The sequence below is a fragment of the Sorex araneus genome, chromosome 11 (genome assembly GCF_027595985.1).
Source record: "Sorex araneus isolate mSorAra2 chromosome 11, mSorAra2.pri, whole genome shotgun sequence".
Taxonomy (NCBI): domain Eukaryota; kingdom Metazoa; phylum Chordata; class Mammalia; order Eulipotyphla; family Soricidae; genus Sorex; species Sorex araneus.
The window spans coordinates 3,725,252-3,745,534 of NC_073312.1; the positions used below are offsets into that span (position 1 = coordinate 3,725,252).

The 20,283-nt window shown below is 61.5% G+C and overlaps 1 protein-coding gene across 2 annotated transcripts in view; it reads left to right on the plus strand.

The window, feature by feature from the left end:
• Nucleotides 1-20,283, plus strand: part of ADAM12 (ADAM metallopeptidase domain 12) — a 224,619-nt gene that overhangs the window by 168,158 nt on the left and 36,178 nt on the right. For both annotated transcript variants that reach the window (XM_055118985.1, XM_055118986.1), the window contains exons 11-12: nucleotides 948-1,096; nucleotides 14,818-14,995. In XM_055118985.1, coding sequence (XP_054974960.1) covers nucleotides 948-1,096; nucleotides 14,818-14,995 — 327 coding nt within the window. The remainder of the gene's footprint in view (nucleotides 1-947; nucleotides 1,097-14,817; nucleotides 14,996-20,283) is intronic.

A 20,283-nucleotide genomic window follows, 5' to 3' on the forward strand; every position in this document is an offset into this window, starting at 1 on the left:
TCCCTGTGCGCCCCGGCGGGCTCTCTGGGCCAGGTCGGCCGTGGACTCACTGAGGCACGATGCATGGGGACCCCCTTCCAAAGCCAACCCACGGCTGGGGTGCACCGCAGGCTCAGGACTCTTGGTGATGCCCAAGGGGAGCGCTGCTGGATTGCGGTTGGGACAGGGATCTTCAACGGGACCATCCCTGGGGCCACCTTTATCCTGGATCACGGTGGCTGCGTTTCTGCCTCTCCCAGGCGGACAGGAGGGAAGGGGCGCAGCAGCTTCAGGATGCTGCCGGCTCTGCTCTTCCTGTCGACCCTCTGCTGGGAGCCGCTCAATCCACAACCCACGGGCCCCGCGTGGCCCACGGAGGAATGCGCTGGGAGACGGCGTTCCTGCCAGACCCGTGTCCTCCAAGAGATGGGAGGAGGCAGACAGGAGAGAGGGACCTTCGTCATTCACGGAAGGGCACGAGCGGCCCGAGACACTGTCCTGGGTGCGGGGGACTCCGAATGGGCCTCAGGATTCTCCCAACAGCCTTTGCTTTCTCGGAGAGAGCTGTCGTTAATTTTTATAGAAATGTTTTCTGGAGGGAAAATCAAACAGGCTTTCTGGAGCCGGAGAGATAGCTGAGTGGGCTTAGCCAAGGCCTTGCACGTGATCCCCTGAGCACCAGCAGGAGCACCCCGTATGCACAGAGCCAGGCGGGGTGAAGCCAGCTCCCCCCCCCAAGTGTTTTCCGTTCGTGCACGGCAGCGCCTCTTGCTGCTGGGGGGGGCAGGTTGGAACCCCCCGTAGATGCATCCCTGGGCAGGACCAGTAAACCGAGTCACTGTTTTCCCAAGTTTGAGCTCAGTGCTGGGTTTCGTTTGTCGGCGCGGGGGGAGGGGGGCATTCGGGCGCGTCTGGGGGGTGACTCCGGAGGACGAGCGTCCCACTCTGTGCTCTGTGCTTCCTTCGAGGACCACTCGGACAGCCCCCTGGGTGCGGCTGTCACGCTGGCGCACGAGCTGGGCCACAACTTCGGCATGAACCATGACACGCTGGAGCGAGGCTGCAGCTGCAGGACGGCGGCCGACAAGGGGGGCTGCATCATGAGCCCCTCCACCGGGCAAGTACCCAGCGCGCCCCACAGCAGGCCTGGCTCCAAAGGCCGGCCGGGAGAGGACGCCCCGGGGAGCTCCTGGGAGCGAGTGTCTTCCCCAGTAGCGCAGCCCCAGTGCGTCGGGGTGGCAGGGCTGGCGATGGTGGTTGACTTTGCGTGTCGGCCGTGACTTCTCTACCCCCACCCCCGGCTGCGTGTTTGTTCAGAGCCGACGGCTCCGGCACCCCAGCTGCCGGAGAGGCTGGTGGGCATGGCGTGGGGTGGCATCGGGTGCCATGTGGAGGGTCCCAGGTGTGAGGTGCTCCTTCCCAGGGCTTGTCTGAGATGCACTAGCAGCTGGGGAATCTGGAGTGCTCCTCGTACCCCGTCCCCTGGCCACACAGGAGAAATGGCATAAATTTCTGGTATCACTGTAGCACTGTCATCCCATTGCTCATCGACTTGCTCGAGCGGGCGCCAGTAACGTCTCTCATTGTGAGACTTTTTGTTACTGTGTTTGGCATATCCAATACGCCACGGGGAGCTTGCCAGGCTCTGCCGTGTGGGCGCGATACTCTCGGTAGCTTGCCGGGCTCTCCGAGAGGGGCGGAGGAATCGAACTCCGGCCGGCCGCGTGAAAGGCGAAAGCCCAACCGCTGTGCTATCGCTCCTCCTTATTTAATGCGTTTCCGATGCTCTTGACTTAGCTCACCCGTACGAAGTTTCCCAGTGGGAACATTTGAGCCAGGCAAAAACGATGCCAACAGGAAGCCTCCGAGACTCCTGTGTGCCCCCACACACACACCGTCTCAGGGCCCCCTCGGGAGCGGCCTGGGCGGGGGGATTTCTCTTGGCGGAGGCCAAGGCATCCTCGCGCTGTTCCATCCGCTCTCCTCGTACCCGTGCCTGCTCCCCCCTCTGACACTGCAAGGCGACATGGGGAGCAGGACGCCAGCCGGGGTGGGGTGGAGGCAGATCCATCTGAGGGATGGGTCGGCGGGGCAGGCCGTGTCTCTGGAGGCAAGAGCTGTGAGGACTTTGTGACCCAAGCTGGCACTGTGCTCCTTGGCTCTCGGAGGCCACGCAGCGAGCACAGTGGGCTCTGCCTTTGGTGAGTGCCAGGGGGTGGGTCTCATGGTCCCTGGGGCCCCCTTGTCCAGCCCAGCCCTGCACAGAGCCACTAGCCGTCCTTCTGCTTGGCCTTCTGCCGAGGGCGCCGCCGGGACCATCTTCCTCGATACACTGGGTGTGCGACCACTGAGGCCAAGAGCCAGACCCCAGACCTAAGACCACCCACAGGAAGTAGAATGGGGCCAAAGCTAGAGCCCAGTAGGGAGACGGGTCTCTCCGAGGCAGGTTATGTCCTGAGTGAGCAGACGCTTGCAGGATAGGCACTTGGGGCCAAGAGGCTCTTCCTAGAGTAGAGGGTTGGACAGGGGTCCTGTGGGGGTCTCTGTTTCCTTCATTCCTTCCGTCTGTCTATCCTTCCATCCATCCATCCATTCGTCGCTGTGTCCATCTGTTTATCCGTCCATAAGTCATTGTGTCCACCCACCCATTCATCTACCATACGACACTTTTCCCATCCAGACACCCATCATCCATCCTTTTATCTGTCATTCTGCCCGTGCACGCCTCCATCCATCACCCATCCACCCACTCACCCACCTGCCTCCAGATCCCATCCAGCTCCCCACCCACCCACTCGTCCCTCTGTCCCTCCAATTATTTGCTCACGAATGACTTTCCGTCCCTGTTCCTATTGTGGGGGTCGCATGGGCAGAAGACCCCTCTCCCTCCACATTCCCTGTCCTGGGGAACACAAGGGGAAGCTTCCTTCCTGGCAGTCCTTGTAATTCCGTACAAGCTCTTCGATTTGCAGAGCCTCTGTGCCAGTGTTCGAGGACATAGGCCAAATCACCCTGGATATATTTGAAGAGCAGAGCGAGGAATGGTATTGTGGAGCGTTCAGCAAATGATTTGAAAGAGGTTTTTTTTTTTTTTTTCATTCCAGTTGCTCGCTAATAGCCTTGACTTGATTTATACCTTATTAGCAATTTCTAAGTTTTCCCTTTTGCTGAGCTTGTGCTTTTGTGTAAATCTTTTCTATTTGGTTCTCATTTACGATCCCAGATTCCTTTCCAGAGAGCAGTGTTTTTAATTTTCTTGGATGGGAAGAAACGTCTACGCAAGTGGGGGAATTAATCACGGACGCCCACAGCGAGGGGAGGTCACACGGCCCGGTTCCTCGGCTGTCCCTCACTGCTGTCAGACTTGAGAACCTCCAGGCTTCTCTGAATCCCGGCCTTATCTCAGCATGCCTGCCCCCCCTCACCCCGCCGGCCCCCCCAGCAGGTCCTTACAGGTTGTAAATCACAGAGATACGGCCGTATTGTCGTTCAGAGATGCTGAACCCAGAGCGAAGTCAGAGCCCTTTCCCCGATTCTTGCCTCGCTGCTGCGGATGACCTTGGGGACCTCTTGGCAATGCACCGCAGTTTCTGAGCACCCCCTTGATTGCAGAGAGGGGACCAGCCTCCCCGTGACTCCCACCACCCGCCCGGGCTGAGTGACAGATGTTAAACATGTCATTACATCTTAGCCCAAAGGTGGCTTGCAGACAGACCAATCCGCAACTGCTTTAGTGCTGTGAAACTCTCCCGGAATCAAAGTGCGGCCAGTGTCGCAGGGAGAGAAAAGGGGGGTGGGGGGCCTCTGGGAGGCACTGCTGGCACCTCCAGCCTCGCCAGCCAGCACCCACGCGCTGGAGGCAGAGCCCAGCTTCCCCGATTCCCCTGCCGGTTCCGGGAACGAGGGTCCGCGTGGGCGGTCTCGTGATTTACTGCGTCGGCGTGTGTGTGAGCGCGTGTGTTTTATGTCTCGGGGCAGTTAACATTAGGACCTGTCTTGAACATCACTCCGGGGCAGGCGCAGAGCCCCGTGGGGGAGCGGAGACTCGCTCCGTCCACACGGCAGGGAGCCTGGAGCCTGGAGCCGACGGGACTGAGCGCCGTCCCCTCTGCCTCGTTCCGGGCAGGAAGAAAACTGTGCATCCTTTGAACACTTTGGAAGAAGGGTCTTGGGCCTCCTGGTGCTTCCTAGAGCAGGGGGGCCAAGAAGAGGCCACGCGAGCCTTCGGAACAGCCCCTGACTCCCTTCGTTGGCAGCCAAGTGTCGCTCCCGGACGGGAACTGGAGGAGTGGGACCATCTCTCGCGGGCTGAGCCCGTCTTCAGCACGCCCTGAGCTCCCAGAGGCCAGCACGGGGCCGGTGGGGGGCTCGGCACAGCAGCCCCCGAGTGCGCCCTGCACTCCGAGGACAGACTAGAAACGCAGGCTGGCGGCGTGAGGAGGAGAAACCAGGCAGGAACCCGGGAAACGAGGGCTCGGGGAGGGCGGAGGGGCCCAGGAGGAAGCTCTCCGGGCAGGCGATGTCTGAGCAAAGACCAAAGGCTGCGGATGAGCCCGTCTGTGAGCCCGGGTGGAGGTGAGCCATTGAGGCACCGTCGGGGCCCTGCCAGGGACGGGAGTCGGGGGTCCCGGGCGGCCAGAGAGCAAGGGGCGCGTGTGCAAGCAGAGCCCATCTGCCACGCGGGCACCAGGCCGGGTCCCCAGGGCGGCGAGACGAGGACCGTGGAGGCTCCCGGAGAAGTGCCATGACCTGATTTCTCTCTCTGCCTGCAAACCCCCCTTGCCCCTCACTCAGGGCTGGCAAGGGGGGGTGGGGAGGAGGGACTTCCTGTTTCATGGGGGCGGGACTTCCTGTTTGTCTGTCTGTCTGTTTCAACAAAGCCATCGGATATCAATTCCAGTTGAATCCGGGGGTTCAAAGGGATCTGCCATACTGGTCTCCCTGGTGGGGTCTCCCTGAGGGGTCTCACATTCAGCCTGCTTCTCCCCTCTCTGTGCGTGGCAGGGCGGCGCCTCACCTCCAGCCTGCTGGGACGCCACTGCAGTCTCCACAGGAGGGCGGGAACTCCTCCCCTTTCCGTGCAGGTCCCAGGGGGGCCGGAGGCTCGGGGGCTTCGCCCCGTCCCACTGGTACAGGGCTGCTAAGCAGAGACGCCGTGGGAGAGGAGGAGCATGGGCAGTGCCTGTGAGTCCCCAGACAGGCAAACTGAGACGCCAAGAGGGTGCACAGCTCAGCCGCAGTCCTGCCACCCCCTGCACCCGGGGAGATTGTCCCACGAGGGCTGCGGAAGCAGAGACACGCCTGGCAATCGTGCGGCCTGAGCTGGGCCCCAGTGTCTCACGGCTCTGAGTAGCAGTGCTGTGGCCACAGCCCGACCCCCAGTGAGCACCCCCCAGTGGGCACCCCATGTTTAAGAAAAGCCTGAGATGAATTGTAAGCAGGGAGCAGGGAGTGGGGAGCACGGCGGGGGCGGTGAGCGGGAGGGGTATCTGCGGTGGAGCCAGGCCCAGCTGACCCCGGAGCTGGGAGGCTGGGGATTTTCCCAAGGACTCTGCTCAGGTTGATGGATCGTGAGTTGGTCTGGGTTGGGCCGGGCTTTGAGGGATCTGCCTGAAACTGTGTCCGAGCACTAACGCGAGAGCCCTGCTCCAGTGACAGCCCCCAGGGTTTGGGCTGCACTGGACATGGGTAGAAAGCCCCTGGATCTGGAAAGTCTCTACTGTCCTGCCCGAAGAGCCGTCCAGAGGGCACCTGGCTACAGTGCATCTCTGCGTGGGGCGGGAGCCGCTCCTTGGGGCCATGCTCACACCTCGCGGACGAGCCCGGGAAGCCAGGAGCACCTGCTCCTCCCGGGAGGAAAAACTCCGCGTGAGGTGTTTCCTCCATGAAAAGTTAAAAAAAAAAAAATCTGTTTTCTTCTTCAAAGTTGGAGAGGGAGGCTGGCGGGGCCGCGGGGAGAGGCAGGAAATTTTATCTAAGAGAGGAAGGGAAGGAGAGTCACCCTCCACGGGACGAGGACGGGACATCGGATACGATGAAATCACCGCGGGTTAGAATCGATGCAGTTAACCTACCGGAACATTCCGTCATTTGCATTCGGCGGCACCAGGGACAGACGAGCGAGCAGGGGACACCCTTGACAGGGGCCGGGGGCTTCAGCCCTGGAAGGTTCTGTCCTTTCGGTGCCATCAGGTGGCACCAGAAAATCAACGATGTTCCCTTGATGCTGGACTGGAATCCTGGGCCCTCCCCCTCCCGCCCACCCCCGCCCGGTGGGGCCCCTCTCAGGGGGGGGAAAGGTTTGTTGTTTGGGGAGGGTTGAACAGGGGCAAACCCGGCCTTGGCGCGGGAGGAGCCTGTCCCGTTTCACCCACCGAGCCCGTCTCCGGGCGAGGGCAGCTGTCTAGTCCCAGCATTGCCACGACACTCCGTGCGTGGGCCAGAGCTAAGCTCCTGCCCCCCCCCCCGAGGGCTTTTCCCACCTGACCGTGGGCAGCCGCTCTGATGCCCTGAGGCCACATAGGAGAGTGGCACCAGCGTGGGCCAGTGGTCTGAGGTCAGCTGCTCAGAACCCCCCGCCCCGCGGCCCCCACAGCTGCCCACAGCTGGGCTCCAGGCCGCGGGAGAGGTGGTGGACACGAGGCCTCCCGCCTGCCGCCCAGCCGCCCCGTGTGGGCGCCACATGGATGAGCCGCAGCCCGACAGGGACTGCTTGGGAGAATTTGCGCTGATCCCTCCGGAACCGTGTCCCGATGTGACGTCTGGGAGGCAGGAAGGCAGCCCCCGTCTCAAACTCGTTAGTTCTGCAAGTCTCCTTCATCTTAAGTTTCAAGAGTAGAGAGTCATTTCCTGCCGTTGCTCGTTAATTCAGCATTTTATTTGTGGTAAAACGTGTGAAAACGCGACAGCTGAAATTCTGCCAACCTCTCCCTAACGTATACAGGGAGAGAGAGAAGGGGGGGCGGAGAGAAACAGCGAGACAGAGACAGAGACAGAGACAGACAGAGCCATGGCCTCACTGCTCTGAGGACACGTAGCGCAGAGGGTGCAAAGTGAGTCAGGGGGTCACTCCAGGCAGCTCTGCCAACCACGCCCAGAAGGACCCATTTCGAGCTCCAGTCGGAAGTTTTCTGTTTGGGTCTCCGTTGAGTCTCTGGCAGCTGGAACAGTGCCTGGCACGGAGCAGCGTGTGATAAGTCTGTCTTGACCTGAAGGGTGAGGACGGGAGGGATGAGCCAGCAGGTGACCAGCAGGTAGCTGGGAGGAATGGTGGATTAAGGGAGAGGTTATGGAGGGGTGCGTGGGTTGATCAATGGGTGGATGGATGACGGGTGGGCAGATGATTGGGTAGGTCAGCAGGTGAATCATATAGATGGGGAGATGCGTGGGTAGATGAGTGGATGGTACCTGTGTGTGAATGGGTGGGTGGATGGGTTCTCTACAGATAGGTTATGGGTCGGTGATGGATATACATGACGGCCGTGGACAGATGGATGGGTGGACAGGAATAGAGATGTCTGGGTGGACAGTGAGTGGAGAGTGAGTAGATATGTGGATTATGGATGGGTAGGATGAGCGAGCGGGTAGGTTAATGGCTGGATAAATATAGATGGGTGTTACGTAGGTGGATCAAGGATGGAGATAGGGTAGGTGGGCAGGTGGGGGCTGGGATAGGGATGAGTGGGTGGCGGATGGGTTGGTGTGTGAATAGACGGCGGGTGGATGATGAATAGTAGACAGGCAGCGACCACAGCACAATCAAGTGCAGAATTAGGGGATTTCCCTTTTGTAATGGCCGGACTTCTGGGAAGGAGCTTGTACGCCGTCATCTGTCACACGAAGTAGCGTTCACAGCACTGCCACTTCAGTTTATTGCATGCCCTGTACCATTCTACAATCACTGTTAGCACTGTCGTCCCGTTGCTCATCAATTTGCTCGAGCGGGCACCAGTAATGTCTCCACTGTGAGACTTGTTGTTGCTGTTTTTGGCATATCGAATACGTCACGGGGAGCTTGCCAGGCTCTGCTGTGCGGGCGAGATACTCTCGTTAGCTTGCTGGGGTGGAGGAATCGAACTCAGATTGGCTGCATGCAAGGCAAACGCCCTACCCGCTGTGCTATCGCTCCAGCGCATGTCTGATAACCTCACGAACATACTCACAGAAGTAAGTAAAAAACAGGAAGGAAGATGTAAAGCAAGGCTGGAGGGCTGCGTTCCCCTGGGTTAGCGGGGCTGAGTCAGCCGCCCGTTCCTCTCTGTTCCACGGTGAAAGGAGCGATTGACTTTAGGGGGGCGGAAATCAGTCCTTTCAGAAAAGCCTTCTATCCCTTTGTTTGAGCTGGCAAGAGTGGGGGAAGAAGACAAAGCATCAAAAACCAAAGCGTAGTTCTTGGACTAAGACTTTGCAGAGCACAAGGGGGAACTCCCGGCCCCCGAGGTGGGGCAGGGACTGGAACACGCAGTGGTGGGGTCAGACCCCCACTGGCAACCTCCGCATCGGCCCTGTCCCGGCCCGCTAGGGGCGTCCCTGAGCCCGGGGTCTGCGGGATGAGACGCCCACAGACTTGGCCCTCTGGGCCCCAGGGTTCCCAGCGGCGGGAGCTGGTTTCGGGCGGAGAGAGACCGTCTCTCTTGCCCACTTCTTATACCAGGTTGAATTTGAGCGTCTGGAATTCAGAGGCAGCGGATGTGTCTGGCTTCCTCCATCCGGGCTGCCTGCGGGGGTGGGGAAGGGGGCGTTTATCTCAAGCATGTGGCTGGGCCTCACGGACCCCTGAGCCCGGCCCACCGCCCAGCCCCACGGGGCCAGGCTGTCCTGGGGCCTCTCCTCGCTGAGACCGTGAGCTGGGTGTCTGGGCTCCGGGGGGCCCCGAGCAGAGGCACCTGCCCGGGGCAGCACCCAGAGGTGTCGTGGACGTCTCCACCCACATGCCCTGGGGTTCCCTATCATCTTCCTTAAAGCTGGAGAGAGCACAGCAGGGGGGCACCGCCTCGCCCCTGGCTGATGTGGGACGTGGAGACCCCCCCCCCAGCCCGCCCCCCCCCCCGAGACGCCTGCAGAGCTTCTTCCATTGCCTGAGCTCAGGGAAGAGGCTGGGGGACTCCATCCGGGAAGCCCACCACCGCAGCCACCTGTCACCAAGTGCTTCTGCTGGGGTCTGGCCCCTCGCCCCCTGCTCTGGGGCGCTGCAGGGACCGGGCAGCTCTGCCCCGGGCGCCCCGCAGGCCGCAGGCTCCCGCCCCATCTCTCCCCTGCCCTCGACTCGCCTTCCTCCTGTGTGGACAGACGCTTGTGGCTGTGCAGCTGACGGAGCGCTCTTGGCTCCGGCCCTGGTACCTTCTGTGTCTCTTGGACGTGTTTTCCCGCCCTGGGATGAATGAGGCGACTTGAATGGCCGGAGCGGCAGTTCTGAGTGACGGCTGCCCGCGCGTTCCCCCAGCTCCGGCAGCCGGGGTCTCACGGTGGCCCCGGCTTCAGTCCAGACTTCATCCTCGCCCCCAGCCGACAGGAGGAAGAAGAGCGCTCGGCTTTTAAAGGGTTCACAGACGGAGGCTCGTGTGCGTCTTGCTGTGGAGACTCTGCCCGTCCCCCCAGGGCCAGGGGTGGTGTTGGAGAAAGCCCTGAGCTGGGGCGAGCTGGACCCCCACGGGGGGCTGCGGAAAGCACCGGCGAGGAGCAGGGAGGGCGTCCCGGCCATTCTCCTGGGCCCGTTCATCCTTTGCTGTCAGATCATTTCACAGCAGAGGAAGGTGGGAGGTTTGGGCTTTGCCTGTGGCTTCCTGCCCGGCTGGCCTTCGTGCCCACAGCCCTGCCGCTGCGACAGGCCCCGCGGCCACCTCTGCTGTGACAGGCCCCGCGGCCACCTCTGCCGCCTGTCTCTCCTCTGCTTACTTCTGCTCCTGTCCTGCATTCAGCCGCCACCTTGGAGCCCGGGGCCCCATGCTGGGGGGAGTCACGTGTGTTCCAGGGAGCCGTGCAGTGTCCCGCTGCCCCCAGGCTGCCGATGGCAGGCCAGGGACGCAGTTGTCACTGGAAGATTCCAGAAAGCTCTGGCGAGGCAGATGACTCCCGGCAGCTGCGGCCAAGGCTGGGAGGTTGGCCGAGAGTGCTTCCGCCGCGGGCCACAGCGGTGCATCCGCAGTCCCCTCTCACAAGCAGACGGGCTTCCGGTGATTGGCTTTGTCACCTTAGCAGGCCCGCATCTTGTTTGGTTTGGCAGCGTGGCGGGGGCTGAGCGGAGACCCGGGCGGCATTTACAGTGGAAGCCACAATGGCATTTCTCCTTGGAAAAGTGGGTTCGGTTCTGTTTTCCGGAGCCATCCACTGTCGGCCCCATCCCCTCCCCCAGATCTTCCCTCCTGTGCAGCCGGGGGGATTCCCACCCGGGGTCTTGAGTGTTCAGTTCTGGAGCAAAGGGAAGATGTGGCTTAACAGCAGGACCACAGCCCGTGGCACAGTGTCTGATGAGAACTTCTTCCACCCAGAAGCTGAAAGCCATATTTTGGGTTTTTTTGGTTTTTTTCTGGGCCCAGCCAGAGTAGAATCATTTTCAAGCGTTCTTGAGCCAGGGGAAAGTCTGGACAAAGAAAGGGCGTCTTTCCTGCCTAATTCTCCTGTTTGTTGGCTCCGAGCCAGCCTCTCCCGGCTGTCAGTTAGCTGCCGGCTGACACGGTCGGGGTGGCTGATGGCCGTCTCCATTGAGACGAGATGGCCAGAGGCCGGGGAGGAGCCAGGGCTTGTCCCTCCAGACAGCTGACCGTGGCCACGCCAGACCTTTGATGTCAGGAGCCAGCCCAATGTGCTTTTCCTCAGCAAACCCTCCGGGGACGGAAGCCAGCCAGTCCGCCGGCAATGAAGTGAGCGCACGGCGGGCAGAGTGACCCGACTTTGGAGTTTGAAATGGGAAGGAAGGAAGGAGCTTCCGGAGAGTGACCTGCGTTCACAGCCAGAGCCCTTGCTGGCCCCCTGGGCGGGCCGGGGGTCAGCGTGCATCTGCTCGCAGCTCACCAGCCTTTGGGAGTTCCTTCCGGATCAGAGTTTGGCCTTAGAGTCCAAATCCAAATAGGCATTAAGAACCCCTGAAATTTCTAGCACGCTCTTCAAATCACACGGTTTTCAAACTGCTGCACCCTGGCGGGCCGAAGAAGCAGCTCCAGGAGCTGGGTGCGGGCTGCTCACGGGGGAGGCCAGAGTCCACGGGGGCACTGCACGGGGCCCCAAGCACCACTGGGCATAACCCCTCGGGCAGTGGGCGCTGGGTAGATCTGGAGCATCGCTGGGTGTAGGAGAACATGGGTTTGTCCTTTCTGCCTTGCCACAGGGAGCTTAGGTTTGTTGGGTTACTCCCATCACAGTGCTCCCATGCCTCTGTGTTTATCGGTAACCTCTTTCCTGGTGCTCTGCTTCCGCAACCAGTCAATCACCTGTATCTCCTGATTAGACTCTGTTAACTTGTAAATATTGCTTTTCTCTTCTCCTGAAGTCCTTGGCACAGTTAATTCAGAGCAAAGTCCTTTTCTGTATAGACACAGGAAGACAGTTAATGCTATGCTTTTGTAACTTGGGGGTTAATTGACTCCAGATAATATACCTCCTGGACATCTGCTCTCTCAACTTAAGCCTCAGTTGCCCTCCCTTCCTAGCAGCCCAAAATCAGGGTCCCAGCGAGGGACTGTGAGCTACCATGGCATTGAAATGGGCCAGGCCAAAGCACCATAAGACTCAACTACAAGTTAAGATAAGAGCATGGTCATGCACAGCTGGGTGTGGTCCAAAAGCAAAATAACAGAAGCTGCAGGTCAAGGTTCTCTTAGGAAACCAGGCCACGGAGCAAAGCAGTGATTTCTACGTGCAAGAACGTGGCCCGTGAGGTACCTGGGTTGATTTTGTGTCTTTCGCACAGATGGAAGTGTTTGTCTCTAGGGTATCTTCTCAGCAGGGTGGGGTCTGGGGCCCTGACATATGGTGGGTCGGACACTTGTCCTGCACGTGGCTCCCCTGGGCTGGCATGGTGCCCTCGGAGCAGCCCCCGCCGTCCCTCGGATGCATTTCCCTCAAGAGAGTTGTGCCTGTCCTCCGGGAGAACTTTCCGGACGCACGTCTGCCTGTTGCTGCTCCCCAAGGCCCCGGCCTGGCGTGATGGGCGGTGCAGAGCCGGTGCCGAGGAAACGTTTGCAGGATGATCGCATGTGGGGGCCGGGGTGATAGTACAGCAGGGAGGGCGTTTGTCTTCATGTGGCCGCCCCATTGAGGGCAGGGGTTCAATGCCTGGCATCCCATATGGTCCCCCGAGTCCCACCGGGAATAATTCCCGAGTGCAGAGCCAGGAGTAACCCCTGAGCACTGCTGGGTGTGCCCCCTGAAAAAAAATAAATAACTGCATGGTAATGCATGGGCACGTCTTCTTTTCTTCCTCTAAACCTTCAAAGAGTTCTGGAATATTCTATGTCAGAGTACCCTTGTGCTCTGTCCTCCCGAGAGGGAAGCCGCGAGAGGGTGGAACCAGCTGAGGTGCTCCTCACATGTGCCGCTCGGTCTCGTGTGCGGTCCAGAGGGAGTCCCGGGAGGCGGAGGGCTGTGCCTGGCCTCCCTCAGGGGACAGGGAGGGACGGCCGTCGGGGGACAGGGAGGGAAAGCAGGCCTGCCCGCAGCCCCTGCCTGGGACCCTCGGGACAGTTCAGCGGGTGCGCCGGGGGCCGGCCAGCAGTGGCCAGCGGTGATGGGACCAGCTTGGACAGTCGGAGGCCCCGGGGAAGCCGGGCAAGGCTAGAGGTGGGCCCTGGGCGCCTGGAGCCCCGAGTGGTGAATCACAGCAGTCCCCGGGGACTCGCCCAGTGCCAGCTCCTGGCGCCCTCACACAGAGGCACTGCCCAGGGCACTGGGGCTCCGTCCTTCAGCAGGAGGGAGAAGTCGGGGAGCGGCGGGAACCGGGGGGTGCCCACCACACCTGACACCCCCCCGCCAGCCCCACGGGCCCCCCATACTCGCAGGCCACGGCAGACGAGGGCAGCCTGAGTCTTGCCTGGCTCTTGAGCCAGCTGCCCCCAAGTCCCAGAGTGGATTTCCTCTGGAAGCTAAGGGGTGCGAGGGCTGAGCCCCCCATCGGGGAGGACCTGGGGGCTGCCCACTTGAGAGGCAGGGTGGTTCTGTCCTCCACCTGGCGTCTGTCTGTCTGTCTGTCCGAGCTGCTGCCGCCGCTTTGACCCCTCCCTGCCCCTTCAGACTTGTCTGGTCGGCCCTCCTGTCCGTCCTAATGAGCTGCTAGCCGTTTCTAGAGATCTTTCTGGAAAGAGCTGCTGGGTGGCTGGCCACACTTGGCGGCTTGCCTGGTTCCCCGCCTCTAGCCTGGAGGGGCTCATGCACCCTGGGGAAGCCCCCCACCCCATAGACGAGGGTCTCCTCTCGGCCTTGATGAGGCTGATCTTTTTTTTTTTTTTTTTGGTAAAGAAAAGAAATGCTTTTCGCTCCCGGGGTAGGGGGCCATAGTTCTCTCCCTCTCGCACCCTTCCACGCAGGCCAAATGGCTATTTTTCCCGGTGCCTTATCACCGGGAGCTACTCCGCGCCACTGGTAGCAAGGGTGAGCGTCTGTCTGCCAGGCGGAGTTAGAGGGGCGCCAGCGAGGGCCCCTGTGCCTCCGCAGGGCTCGGCGGCGGTTGGTCGGGAAGGGGAAGGGCACGAGTCCAGACCCCGACACAGAGACGCGGGCCGGGGTGCCAGGCTGGAGGTCGTAGTGACCGATCCCTGCCCAGCGTGGGGCTGTGAGAGTCCACCCCGGCACCTCGCTCTGAGTCTGCGGGAGACGGGCTCAGGCCCGGGGGACTCTCCCTGCCTGTCCCTGAGTCTGCAACATCCGAGCAGGAGGGGCCTCCGGAGGGAGCGGCCTCACAGCCCTGGTGGCCTCGGGGCCGGGAGCACATGCCTGCCTGCCTGCTGGCACCCCGGCCTTTCTCCCCACAAGACCGGGCCTGTGTCCGGGTCCCCAACTCCTGGAGCACTTGAACCCTGAGCCCAGCTGGCGGAGGAGGAAGGAAGGGCAGCCAGGAGGCACAGCCTCGCCCTGGTCAGGAGTGACCCCTCCCCTCCTGCTGTCCACTGCCAGACTTGGCAGCGCCGAGGCCGTGCTGGGACTGGGGGCTGGGGTGGGGGTGGGGGTCTGGGGCTGGGGGTGGGGCTGGGGGTGGGGGTCTGGGTCTGGGGGCTGGGGTGGGGGTGGGGGCTGGGGTGGGTTGGGGGTCTGGGACGGGGCTGGGGGTCTGGGACAGGGGGCTGGGGTGGGGGTGGGGGTCTGGGGCAGGGGGCTGGGGTGGGGGTGGGGGTCTGGGGCAGGGGGCTGGGGCTGGGGGCTGGGGCAGGGCTGGGGGTCTGGGGCTGGGGGTGGGGTGGGGGCTGGCGTCTGTCGATGAGGGCAGGGGAGCCTGAGCACTCCCTGAGGCTGTGGACTCCCCACCTCCCTTGAGTGCTGGTGTTTGGGGGTGAGGGTACCCCACCTCTGGGCGCCGGTCCCGGGTCCTTCTGGCCCTGCCCCAGTCCCCCTGGGAGACCCTCGTGCATCCATCGTGTGATGCTTCTCTGCCCTTGGCCCCCTGACCCCCGCGACCCTTGTCCGCCCCCTCCTCTCCCGGCCTGCTGTGAATTGCGTCTGTCACGGCACGTCCCCGCCTAACTGTGCTGGTCTGAGCCGCCTCCGGGTGTGGGCCTGGAAGGGCCGGGCGGGTCTGGGGAGTGTGGCCGGGTGGACGCACCTGCCTTGGCCGGGGTCTGGGAGCCTCGGCTGGCTGGTCCCCCTGCAGCGGGCTGACGGCCTGTCCCCCCCCACCCCACCACCCCCCGCCAGGTTCCCGTTCCCCATGGCGTTCAGCAGCTGCAGCAGGAAGGACCTGGAGGCCAGCCTGGAGAAGGGCATGGGGATGTGCCTCTTCAACCTGCCGGAAGTGAAGCCGTCCTTCGGGGGCCAGAAGTGCGGCAACGGCTACGTGGAAGAAGGAGAGGAGTGTGACTGCGGGGAGCCGGAGGTGAGGGCCGCTTCTAGAACGTTCCCGGCAGGCGGCAGAGGGGCGCTGGCCCTGCAGACGGGATAGTGCTAGAAACCTGGGCTGGAACGTCCTCTCCGGCCACCTCGCCGGCCCCGGGCGAGTGGAGACTCTCGGAGCAAGTAGGTTTATCTTCAGGCTCCGGGCGGCGGGAGGTGGAGGGCCTCCTCTCCCGAAGGACGCGCGGCTCCACAGCGGGGAGGACAGGGACAGTGAGGAGCCGCCTGGTGGGGGGAGCGGAGGGAGAGGCCTCGGCTCGCTCCGAGTGAGCCCGCCCCGCTCCCCGCGAGCAGAGGAGCAGGGGGGAATTTGAATGAGCCGCGTCGCTCCCACCCTGAGCTCCTGCCCTGTTGAGATTCCGCAGGGCCGCGCAGCCTCTTCTGCATGCGGGGCCCGAGGCTGCCGCCGCCCGCCCGCCCGCCCTCGGAAGCAGCGAGAGCGGCAGAGAACATTTCCCTCCCGCGAGGGGCTCAGTTAACCCCCTCTTCCCGCCAGTGTCAGCAAATGTTCTAGTCTCTGTAGGGCACCAGATAACGTTAATCAACACCAGGATGATAACAGCCACTTTGTCATCTCGGGATGATCCGGAGCCGGGCGGGCCGGCCGCAGGGCGCGGTGCCCTCTCGGTGACGCCGGGGCTCGCGGGCAGGGAGGCGGCTGTGTCGGGAGAGACTGGGGGCCAGTGTGGTCAGTTTGGGGGGGCGGCACCTCCCCCGGAGACTGGCCCCTGGGAGGCTGGGCTGAGGGCAAGATGGGCTTTAGGAGGACCTGGGACCGGGGCTGCTCTGTTTGGGGGTGAAACTCAGTCCCGTGCTGAGTTTCTGGGACATCCTGCATCCTGTGTTCACTAATCGGCTTCCAGAATCTTCCTTGTACCCCCTCCTCTGGGGGTCCTCCTCCCTCCAACCTTCCCCGCGGGCGGGTGGGAAGGGCCGAGGGGGCTTTGACCTGATGTGTTTGAGCCTGTGCCCAGCCCGGTGTTGGCGGCGCCAGGACTGCTGAGGTCGGGCCCAGGTGCCCCTGGGAAGGGCCGGCTTGGGCCGACACTCCTCGGAGACTCAGTTAATTACCTGCAGGGAAGAACAAAATCCGATTAGACTCTCCTCTCTCTCAGGAGGGGCTGTGTTGGCTGTAAGTGGCTTATCTGTGCACTTCTTGTAATTGTTTGTTAATCTGAATATGTTCGACAGTTTTTCATGGCGGGATGAGTTCGGAGGCTGGCAGTGATTGGCCCACCCGCAGCTCAACTGGCTCCTTTGCCCTCTCCCTGTGGGCATGACCTTTACCCTCTCCCTGTCGGCATGACCTTTACCCTCTCCCTGTCGACATGACCTTTGCCCTCTCCCTGTCGGCATGACCTTTACCCTCTCCCTGTTGGCATGACCTTTACCCTCTCCCTGTCGACATGACCTTTGCCCTCTCCCTGTTGGCATGACCTTTACCCTCTCCCTGTTGGCATGACCTTTACCCTCTCCCTGTTGGCATGACCATTACCTCTCCCTGTCGGTATGACCTTTACCCTCGCCCTGTTGGCATGACCTTTACCCTCTCCCTGTTGGCATGACCATTACCTCTCCCTGTTGGCATGACCTTTACCCTCGCCCTGTTGGCATGACCTTTACCCTCTCCCTGTTGGCATGACCTTTACCCTCTCCCTGTCGGCATGACTTTACCCTCGCCCTGTTGGCATGACCTTTACCCTCTCCCTGTCGGCATGACCTTTACCCTCTCCCTGTTGGCATGACCTTTACCCTCTCCCTGTCGACATGACCTTTACCCTCTCCCTGTTGGCATGACCTTTACCCTCTCCCTGTTGGCATGACCTCTACCCTCTCCCTGTTGGCATGACCTTTACCCTCTCCCTGTTGGCATGACCTTTACCCTCTCCCTGTTGGCATAACCTTTACCTTCTCCCTGTTGGCATGACCTTTACCCTCTCCCTTTTGGCATGACCATTACCTCTCCCTGTTGGCATGACCTTTACCCTCGCCCTGTCAGCACGACCTTTGCCCTCTGCACCATCAGCGTCACCCTTACCACCATCGCCAACACTGCGACCAGCCTCGCCCCCACCACATCGCCCTCCCCCACCACCGCCGCCAACATCACCGCGATCCCTATCACCAGCATCCCCGCCCACCGCCACCTCCCCCTCCCCGCGCCACCACACCCGCCGCCCTGCACATCGCCGCCTCGCTGTTCCCCTCACCCCCACCCCTGCACCCACCCACAACGCCTCTGCACCACCAGCCCCACTGTCAACACCAGCATCACCTCCACCACCTCACCACCACGCACCCCCTCATGCCAGCACACGCCGGACCCCCGTACTGGGCGGGCCGCACCACAGCACGCGCCCTCCCCTCTGCTCTCGCAGCTCGGGTGGGAGCGCCCCTGCCTGCCGCTGTCGGGCAGCCGCTGCGTTGCTCGGGCTGCTGCTCCCGTCAAGTGGAACTGCCGCCCGTTCCCAGCTGAGGGGAGTCTCGCGGCCCTGGCGTGCCGCCCCCAGCCATGGCGCCGTGGCCAGGGTTCTTATGTCATGGCACGGGGCCACTGCGTGCGAAGGGGACCCTCAGCCTCGCCACCGGGAGTCCTTCGGTGTAAGAAAACTTCCCGCGTTGCAGGGAAACCGGGCCCCTGCTCTTTAGTTCTCTGTTGATTTACTCCTCACGGCTCAAGCTCAGACGGTTCCGCAGTGCAGGGCTGGTTTCCACCTGGGCTCTTTACTCCCCACCCAGTGCTCAACCCCGAAAAGACTCATCGGACCTCGGGCTTCCTGTTGGCCCCATCACGCCCTCCCTGGGTGGAGAGTCTTCGCGATCTCCCCATCAATAGGTGAGAGGAGTCGGGCGGTGCGCCCCGGCTCCCGCCGGCAGCCGCCCCGCTCCCCTGCTCCCGGGAATGAGCTCTGCTGTTCTCACGAAGATGCATTTTCCTCTGACGCCTGGTCCTGTGATTAAGGATCCGTGTCTCCCTCCTACAGCCGGAGAATGACAATTAGGCCGTTGGCGGGGCGCTCCCTAATGGCTTCATTATTCTTCCCCACTTTGGAGACTCACTGAGCTTCTCTGCCGCGTCCTGGGGTGATAAATGAATCCACAGCTGAAGAATTGGTTCCTTCTGATAAACACAGGGTCGCCGAGGAAATAGACTCCGGGCAGTTGAGGAGGCAAGTGCCCGCTGACAGCGTCCGTCCAGCACACTGGGCTGACATCAACCAGAAGCTTCGTGACAGCAGCCTCGGCCTGGCAGCCGGGGTTTGGGAAAGCCGCTTATCTCCTTGTTTAAAGTCAATAGGATGCCAGTGGCTTGCAAATATCTTTTCAACTTGGTTCTCTCTCTCACATTATCAACCCCCTTTGAAGTCACAGCCATGCGTCTTGGCCCGGGTTCCACTGGAGCTGCTGGTTATGCTACGTGGGGGTGGGTGGGGGTGGAGAGGTCTTAAAGGACCCCGTCGTAAGCGGGTGCGTTTGACTCAGAACTCCCGGGGAGTCTCTGCTGGGGTCAGCGAGTCATGAGCGGAGCCAGTTAAACGTTTGTGAACACGGGGACGTGGATGACATGCGTGAGGGACTCGGTCTCTGAACTCCTGGGCGGATAGCAAGAGGAGCTCCTCCACTTTTTCATGGCTGGAGCATGAGTTCGAAACCCTCCCTGCTGAGAAAGCTACAGCGATAGCTTCTGGTTGGCAGCTTTATCTCACTGTATATGTTATACACTCCGGATGTTTAGGAAGGCCTTGAACACATTTACGATGCAATAACATGGAGGTACGTATGGTCGGGACCAGTGTGGAAGCCAGCAGCAGCCATCATTCTTGGGGCTCGCTGAAGGAGGGCAATCTGGATTATTAGCAAGGAGCATGAATTCCATTTCTGGTGCTAGTAACAGATGCATTCACAGAGGACGGCTTTCAGGAAGCGAGTGTTCTACTGTTCAGCTTGTGCCAATGCTCCAGCAAGTCTTGGCACCGGTGGATACTCAATACAATAAAAGGGGTTGGATGAATTCATCAGAACTAAAGGCTCCATCAACTCCTCCTTCTTCTGACAATTCCGTTTCTTCTCAACCACACACATCCCAAGTTGCTAGACGTGCTGAGGCACGGGGCCTTCACACACAACAAAACGGGGACTGGACTAAGTGACATTCTGGCTCTGCTTTGTTAGAAAACCCGGATACCTGGGAAGCACAGCGTGGGGATGGGGGGGGGGGGGTGTTTCTTCTCTTCCTCTGACTCCGGAGAGGCTGGCATATCTCAGACCGGACCTGGCTGGCCACGTGACTTGAACATGGGTGCAGGGCCAAAGGGCTGGGACGTCCCTTGGCCTCCTGCACTTGGGGGGCGGGGGGGCGGGTTGGAGGATCAGAGCGGCGGCCGGCAGTGCGAGGGGCTCACTCCTGGCTCTGTTCTCGGGGCACTGCTGGCAGGTGGCAGCGAGATGGCCCTGTGGGCAGCTGCCTCCCGTCCTCATGCCTCTCTCTGGCCCCTCACCTCCTGCCATTGTGACGCAGGGTCGCCGGTTGGGCCAGTCGCCCCCCCCCCATGCTAAGAAGGGGTCTCCTCCAAGTAAAATGTGATTGGAGATCCCGCGCGGGGAGGGAGAGGCGTGCTGAAAGTAGACTAGAGACTGAGCACGATGGCCACTCAATGCCCCTGTTGCAAACCACAACACCCAAAAGGAGAGAGAGAGAGAGAGAGAGAGAGAGAGAGAGAGAGAGAGAGAACAAATTGGAATACCCTGCCACAGAGGCGGGGTTGGGTGGGGGGATGGGGTTGGGGGGTGGGAGGGATACTGGGCTCATTGGTGGTGGCGAATGGACACTGGTGGAGGGATGGGCTCCCGAACATTGCATGAGGGAAACACAAGCACGAAAAGGTGTGAATCTGTAACTGTACCCTCACGGTGACTCACTAAAAAAAAAAATTAAAAAAATTTTAAAAAAAGAAGGGGTCTCCTCGAAGGTAACTGGGAAACCAGCGATTCGCTTCCTCCGTGCAGCCTAAAGCCCACCTGTGAGCCGGGGGGCACCACCGTGCCGCCCCAAGAGCTCTAAAGCGGTGCTTGGGCTACAGCCATGGGGCCAGCTGTCCCACGGGCCCCCGGCCCAGCCCCCTCCCCGGCGGGTTCCCCGAGCAGCCCTGGGCCCCTGCTCCGGTGCTCCGGCTTTTCCCGGGGCGGCAGGTGCAGAGGCTTCACTGGACACTGCCGCCCCCTCGCAGACGGGAACCCTCCGGCCCCTCCCTCCTTGCCCACCCCCCCATG